This window comes from Sinocyclocheilus grahami, unplaced genomic scaffold, assembly GCF_001515645.1.
Source record: "Sinocyclocheilus grahami isolate Dianchi unplaced genomic scaffold, SAMN03320097.WGS_v1.1 scaffold252.1, whole genome shotgun sequence".
NCBI classification, from domain to species: Eukaryota; Metazoa; Chordata; class Actinopteri; order Cypriniformes; family Cyprinidae; genus Sinocyclocheilus; species Sinocyclocheilus grahami.
This window is the reverse complement of record NW_015505431.1, coordinates 410,796-419,376: the sequence shown is the minus strand read 5'-3', so window position 1 is coordinate 419,376 and position 8,581 is coordinate 410,796. Positions and strand designations below refer to the sequence as shown.

Here is an 8,581-nt window from a genome sequence, read left to right as displayed (position 1 = left end):
ATTATTCCTGATCTGTACTACAGCTAACGCTCATAAATAGTTATACAGGTATAATAGGCTAGTAGATTTTCATCTGTTGTTGCATTGTTTATAACAGACACTTTCACATAGTACAATGAGGTGTGGGGGAAAAAATGAAAAGGTAATGCTTTGTTGTATAAACCTTTAGATAACCACATTATTATGCACCGGATCAAACATAAGCTCGATTTAATGGCACTGTGATGCACACATTTTCTATGTTGTCCACAAACTATAATATCCCCTCGCGTTACTTTGCAGATTATAACTGCTCACACGAAGTTTGGATGGAGACCGCTATTATTTATTAAAATAATGCGGATGCATGCTGGATACCTAGTTTTATATTATTATTTATTAAAATAATGCGGATGCATGCTGGGAACCTAGTTTTATATTATTATTTATTAAAATAATGCGGATGCATGCTGGGAACCTAGTTTTATATTATTATTTATTAAAATAATGCGGATGCATGCTGGGTGCCTAGTTTTATATTATTATTTATTAAAATAATGCGGAGCTAAATGGAGCTTTTAGACATAAAAGCAATTGATCCAACTGATTTGTAAAACGATTCTCTTCTGAAACGGCTTACACTTGCGCCACCTGCTGACCAAAACCATGTGCAACGAGAACACAGACAGAGCGTGTATTTAATGACACATTTACAAATCATTTGCAAAGGCCAGTGTAATCGATTACATGCAATATACAAAACACATTAAGTGTATGTTTAAAACTCTTCCAGTGCCAAATTATATATTTTTTCCCGTAAATACATTATTGAAACTAAATCGAGAAACCGAATTGTGCACAACGGAAACAAAAATGGTTAAAACCATATTAGATGTATTAAACAGATCAACTCCCCCAAGAGGTGAATCATTGAAATGTCTAAAAGTTTCGAACCAATGCATGACATAGTGAAGCCTCGTTTACTGAAATCATGTGACTTGTCTTGGACAGTTTGATTCGCACTCCGAACCACTGATTCAAAATAAAGATTTGGATCACCTTTCTCAGTGTTTTGTCATTGCTTATTTTAAATATTGAATTGCTTATTTTAAATTTATAAAATTAATTTTGGTTGCATAATATTTGTTAGTGGATAGAGTGGACAAAAATGACTCATTGAGCGATCTGTGAAAGAAACGGGGTCCAACATTTCCTAGTGATAAAGATGGAGCAACATGAAAACAATCAAACCACAGAGACTCCAGATGTGCAGACGAAAACCTGCTAGTCCTCACCTGGTGAAGAGCGGGATTATAAAAGACAGTGTAAGATGGTTAGTTGTCACTTACAAAGAATCAAATAAGTTAAAAGAATATGGTAATTGTTGGTCGTAACTAATGAAAAAGTGTCTAAAATCTGATACATGTAAGTGGTTACTAAATGTCCGCAATAATTGGGAATTTGTCATTAATCTGTGCAAGGCAGAATCATAACTGATGGAAAGAATAACTGTTGTCTTTCCCTGTGTCAGCCTCGTTGCTACAGAAGAATTAACTTGACAATATGTGACCCTGTCTGTGAAATCCAGGCTAAAGTCTCATAATCTAATTATGATATAACAAGCACCAAAGTTTGATTTCAACCATTAATTTCACTGATTTCAATCTTTGACATGGCCTTACTCAGTCAATATTAAAGATATAAAGGTTATATTTTCACAAAAAGTTTTACATCTTAACAGTAAATCACAAAAAATGACTTCAGTTGGGTTTTCACAGGCAGGGTCACATATGTTTGAATACCTTTGAATATCAGACAACAATCTTGAAGGAGAGAAGCTGGCGGGAGGCAACGACAACTCCTAAAATGTCTGGTGTGAGAAAATCCTGTAGTTTTTCTCACTGAGCTTCTGCAAAACAGAAAGTCAGTGTAATTGTTCATCATTTTCATTTAAAGATTCAGTAATTGCGTGTGCCTTTGCATTGTTTCACAGTGTCTTCAACAAAATCCCTGTAACCACATTCATTAAATTTATTCAAAATATGCACATAATGCCTAATATGCTGAAAACAGCTCCATTAATGTTTCTTTTTTCGTCCCATTAAGTTACTAAAAAAACTTAATTTTGATAATGTCATATCGGCTCAATAAAACACTTACAAACAATTATCCCAAAACAGAAAGATGTGGTATAGGCTGTTTCACCGAACAATTGAGCTCAATATACTGTCTAAGTCGAAAAAGTCCTACATTCAAATAACTAGCCACCTGCCAACATGCGTCTGAGGAAAACCGTTGGGATTGTGAATTCAAATGCGGATGCGCGGGAGATCAAGCGGAGCCGATTTCAGCCAAATACGAAACACATCAGTCCCAAGAGAAGGCATATTCCTCATTATAGGCCTATTCATCAAGATTCAAGACGTTATGGTGAGTATTGAGACTGTAAATCACTGAAATCATTTTCTAAAGATTTTGTCAGTAACACTTTAAGCAGTTTAAAGCTGGATATATTTAGGCTATACATGTCATGCAATAATAAATCAAGATCTATACCGATTTACATATAATTAAGTAACTTCTGTTCTGTCACTTGCCTATTTAATGCGGGGAAACTTTGTCATTAATGTTAGTTTTGCCGTGAACCGCTTTTGAAATTTTTATTTAATAAATTATTCAGAATTATGTGTTTTTCTTAATTAGAATAAGGTACCTCCGCCAAATATTCCGTGATTTGTTAATAAAGAGAGGTGAGAAAATGTCAATTTTGTTTAATGTATTTCTGCTTTTAGTACTTTTTTTTTTTTCTTTTGGGGCAATTGAAAATAAACAATTGCTACTACAAATTGAGATATTTAATTACTCCAACTACACTGTTTGGTAAACACATTTTTTTCCATTGGGTCTAACTTACATATTTCTGATTGAGCTAATGTTAATAAATAATTAATAGTTAATGTTAACGGATCAAATTCATTTTACAGAAATTCAGTTAGCCCAATTTAAATATTATATAATATTATTAATTAATATATAATCTATAGAAATATTTAGTGATTAATTTATTGTCTTTGTAACTTACAAAGCCTAACCTAACATTAAATTAAACAACACTGAATTCACTGCCCCCTATTGGAAATGCATCGAAATGTCCAGCTTATCACGTGACCTGGCTAGTTTGACGCGTGCTCCGAACCACTGATTCAAAACAAAAGAATCGTTGACGTTTCGAATCTTCATGAACCAGTGTTTTGAAAGCGCCCATCGCTGCAGTAATGCTGCTTATATTTTAAACCAAATCAGTTTCGATTGTAGAATGTCTTTTCGAGAATAGAACGAATTAAAACTGACTAACGGGTAGCCTATTCTGCGAAATAAACTTGATCGATAAGATGGAGCAGCATGAAAACAACCGGACCACAAAAGCACCAGATGTGAAGACAAAAACCTGCCAGTCGTCACCTAGACAAGAGCAGAAGAATGAAACACAGTGTAAGTTGATCCAGTTAGTTAAATTAATGTTATTTGTTGATCGTGACCAATAAACCACATGTGTCAAATGATTTATAAGCCTAGAATGGGGTTTATTCCAGATGTAAAAATAACCGCAATACTTGCAATACTTATCTAAAATCAGATTGAAGCCAGAGAAGCCAAGTGTTTTGAAAATGTGATTTTTTTAGATGCTTGAATAAATGATCATTCATTCCTTTTAATAAAATTAAAAAGACATAACTGCACTCTCCAAGCAAAAGTATATTTCTTTATTGACTGCCTCCCAAAACATTTAGCAAAGCTGCAAATTGTTCTTTATAATAGAAAATGGGAATTGGGGATGGGGCTTATAGAATACAAATAACAATTTTAACAATGATTCACATGACTGCAAAATCTAATTATAAAGCAGTGATTAATTTAATAACTATAACACTATAATCTAGCTACAAACACAATGGATTTGTGATTACGAAAAGTTACTTCACTTTTTTTTAAGAAAAACATTCCATTTTGAATGTTAAAAATGGATATTTCAAGTTACTGAGCAGTTACACCTGCTTCCGTTAATTTTTCTATCACAGGAATGCACAAAACAACTCCATTATGGCTTTTAAGTCCTAAGGCTTATCTATCTATCTATCTGTCTGTCTGTCTATCTATCTATCTATCTATCTATCTATCTATCTATCTATCTATCTATCTATCTGTCTGTCTGTCTATCTTTAGATTTAAAAAAAACTCTGTTTGTTACATGTATTAAAAAAGACTACCCGTTTTGGCAAGTATTCTAGTAAACACAGTCGATTATGTCTTAAATGAATGTAAACAGCTGAGTGTGTCAGTATTAGGTCATTTGGTCTTAAAGAGACAGCAGTCAATAAATACCTGTTTCTGTCTGCTAATCAAATAACACCACAGCTCTAACAAAAATTAATCTGTATTTAACTTGTGCTGTGAGCACTATTGTGTTATTTTACACTTAATTATGACATTTCTGCACCTGAATGCTACTGTTACTGACTTTATTTGTAACTAGGGATGGGTATCATTTACATTTGATCTATACCGATACCGCTTATCGATACCGGTACTTTTCGATACTGTTATTGATACTATTTGGTGCAAATTGCAAAAAGTTGTTGAAAATTTCAAGTTATTTTATTACTGCTGAACTTTAGCAACTGTATTAAAATTCTTCAGTCAAGAGCAGCAAGTTATTTTTCTCTTTGTGTATTATTTTATTAACATTAAAGGAATAGTTCACCCAAAAATGAAAATTGTCTCATCATTTACTCACTTTCAAGTTGTTTTAAACCTGAATGAGTTTCTTTCTTCTATTGAACATAAAAAGTTATTTTGAAGAATGTGGCAAACTAAACAGTTGCTGGTCCCAGTGACTTTCATATTTTTTTCCTACTATTAAATTCAGTGGGGACCAGCAACTGTTTGGTTACCCACATTCTTCAAAATATCTTATTTTGTGTTCAGCACAAGAATAAATAAAAATTAATACATGTTTGGTACAACATGACTGAGTAAATAATGACAGAATTAAAATTTTTGGGTGAACTATCCCATTAATGATAAGCGGCAGCATGTTTAGTACTGCTACTTTAAGAGCTTTCTCTCAACTGTCTACTTTCACTTTAGACATAATTAACTGTTTATATGTAAGCCTTGTGTGTTTTGACAGTATTAGCGCAATCAGACGATAACTAAGTAATCAGGTGCTGTATGACCGCCCGTATGGACGCTTCGGGTGCACGCGCTCTGAATAAGCACATGTTAGAACAGCACGCAAATGAAAAGTTTAACCGGCAAGGCTTTAAAGCACACGGAAATAATGTACTTTTGTGATTGCGAATAAGTGCAGTGTCTTATGAGTGTAACTCTACCGAATCAACGTGATGTGAATGTGTCTCGCGAGTTGCAGTTGGAGCTGGAGCCGGGAGACATAGCCTAATACAGCGCATTGCTTGAGGTAGATGTTGTATTTTGTTAGTAAATGTTTCATTATATTACTAATGTTGCCTCCTGTGTTCACTATTACACTGCAGGGGCGTAGGCAGCGGACGGGTCTGGCGGGCACAGGCCCACCCACTCTGATGAAAGGCCCCCCAGTTTATTATACACATATAACCTAATATTTGTTAAATAATTATTGTTTAATCTATTTTAACATAATTATAGAACTATTATAACATCTCAAATAACTAAAATAAATAAAATGTGTTTTGCATAATTCTTGATTAATTTGATTGACAGCAGTGTTAGCCAATTGTTATCCAGGCTGTTCCGGGCATGTCGCACATGTAAATTCGTTTTCATAAGAATACGTAGCCTTTAGCATCTCATATAAATCTATAAATAAAATATTTCTGCCTCATAGGGTGATAAGAATCCCCGTTAGCACGCTTATGTAACCCCACCGGTTCTATACTCCACTCGCTCGCTCTGAGTGGAAACCAACATTTCTGGCATGGGAGACGGGCACGCTAACGAGGACGCTAAAGACTGCAGCCTCTGGTGTCAATCACTAGTGCGCCTTTTGAGATCAGGGGAATGAGGTTTACCCACCCAGCAATTACCAGCTGGCCTCCGTTACACCCCCCCTTACTAAAGCTTACTCTTATCCAGGTCAAGGGACCGATGTAACCCCTTTGGGTATTACTCCCTGAGCTCCGAGCAGGATTTGAACTGGCGTTACCGGCATTGGAGGCGTTTTCTCATGTTAATTCTGGTCTTTTAACCCCATCACGTGTCTCGTCTTTCCTGTTATGGCCATACATTTTGTGTATGATTGTCACGAAGTGTTGGTTGGCCATTTGGTTCCACAGAATGGTTATGTTTTGGGAACAATGGAGGGTCTTCTTCTTTGATAAATTTTCAGACCCAGACCCAGTTGAGAATGAGCAGATATAATGGAAGACAGTGGACTCAGACAATCAGGCACCGCTGATTAGTTTTTATGACCTATCACTGACTTAGTGGGGAATCTCCTTGAGCTTAAGGAGTGTTCATTTGTTGTTTTGTCCATTTGTTGGACTCTGGTTCATGGTAAATCCTACAGCGTCTTGAGATCAGAGGAGTAAGGTTTTACCCGCACAGCTCTTATTATCTGGCATCCGTTACACTCCCCCACTAAACCTCACTCCCATCCGAGTCACGGCACCAATCTAACCCCTTCGGGTTTTACTCCCCTCACTCACACCAAGCGGGATTTGATCTGGTGTTACCAGCATGGGAGACGGGCATGTTAACAAGGACGCTAAAGACCACAGCATCTAGTGTCAGTTGCTAGTGCACCTTAGCATTAGTCTTACTCCCCTCACTCTTTCTGAGTGGGATTTGAACCAGTGTTTCCAGCGTGGGAGGTGAGTGCACTAACAAGGACTCTTAAGACAGCTTCTAGCATCAGTTGCTAGTGCGCCTCTTGAGGTCAGAGGAGTGAGGTTTTACCCACAGTTCACACCTCCATTACACTCGCTTTTGGCTGACTGTGGAAACGCGGCTAATGTGACCACATGCATCCCTAACCACCCATGAATGTGGTTTGAATTTTGTTTCCTGTTTACACCTATTTTGACAAATAAAGAATGACAGATTCAACATTTAGTATATCAACGACCTCTGACGCTTTCTGCTGTTAAACTCACTTTAGCTCAATCTCACCTTAATTATCCTTGAACTGATTTTTGACATTGATATTTTAATGTTTATTTTAGATCAGAATGAACAGAAAGAAGATTCTGTCACTTGGCATGAATGTGGGATGCATTTCTTTGAGCAAGAAAGTGTTGAGGAGCACATGAGAATTGACACTGAAGAAAAACCATTAATCTGCCCTCAATGTGGAAAAAGTTTCACAGTGAAACAAAAGCTCGAGGCTCATTTAAGGATTCACACTGGAGAGAAACCATTTACTTGCCCTCAGTGTGGAAAAAATTTCATACAACAAGGTCAGCTTAATATTCACATGAGAAGTCACACTGGAGAGAAACCTTTCATCTGTCCTCAATGTGATAAGAGTTTCACATCGAAACAAAGCCTTAAAAGTCACATGAGAATTCACACTGGAGAAAAACCTTTTACCTGCCCTCAGTGTGAAATGAGCTTCACACAGCAAGGATACCTTATACGTCACATAAGAACTCATACTGGTGAGAAACCTTTCACCTGCCCTCAATGTGGAAAGAGTTACAAAGTCAAACAAAGCCTCGAGAGTCACTTGAGAGTTCACACTGGAGAAAAACCAGAAGGATGGAGGATGCAGCGGCACAACCATAAGCCTTGGTGGGAATGAGGACTCTCGAAACGTGGCGTTTGTACAATGACAACAGAGGTTGTCTATCTATCTGGATCAAAAGACCAGAAATTTTGAAAAAAGTCAATCTTCCCAAATAGGATTGTACCAGCAAACCAGCAAATCTTTTTTAATTGGTTCCAGCATCCAGGATAAGCACAGGTAAGTACCATTTTGAAGAACAATAAAACACACGTGCCCTCACTCTCCATTGTAAACAAATAGCATCATCATTCATGTAAGTTTGTGCCTTACGTCATAATGCGACAGGAAGTTCACGCTCCTGAGAGTTGTGAATGCACTGAGAACTGTTTGCCAAGGCTATGGTTTAAAAATAATAATGTAAATAATGTTCATTTTATTGCACAGGCCATAAGACCTCAATGTATCGTCAGGAGCCACGGGTATTGATTTGGTCTTCTCTGTGTATGTTTTTTTAACACTCGAAAACTGACAGCCACAAACGTGCAGTGTATATGAATTGCCAAGGACAACAGTTTCACCAAAAAAATCTTCTTTACTGTGCTACTTGGTGGGGAAAAAAACTGTCCCTTAAAGTTTGGGTGAACTGTCCCTTAAAGTTTAATTGATCTGTGAAAAGCAGAACTGTAACAGATGAAAAGTGCTCATTTTACATTCATTTACCCAACAAACAACTGGTTGTTATTTAAAGTAGGTCTGGGTAAAATGCATTACAAATCATAATCACGTACAACTCAATTCACTACACTACAATGATTCTCTTCCATCTGTTCTTCTCTGCATGCTTGAGATAAGAAGTCTCTTCATGACCACATACAC

The 8,581-nt window shown here is 36.5% G+C and overlaps 1 protein-coding gene across 1 annotated transcript; it reads left to right on the top strand.

Annotated features, from left to right (window-relative positions):
- The first annotated feature begins 3,206 nt into the window (after positions 1-3,206).
- Positions 3,207-7,780, top strand: LOC107598527 (gastrula zinc finger protein XlCGF7.1-like). Its single transcript, XM_016289899.1, has 2 exons — positions 3,207-3,471; positions 7,203-7,780. Exons 1-2 carry the CDS (start codon positions 3,372-3,374, stop codon positions 7,778-7,780), a joined length of 678 nt encoding a protein of 225 aa, XP_016145385.1. The 5' UTR covers positions 3,207-3,371.
- Positions 7,781-8,581: the final 801 nt, after the last annotated feature.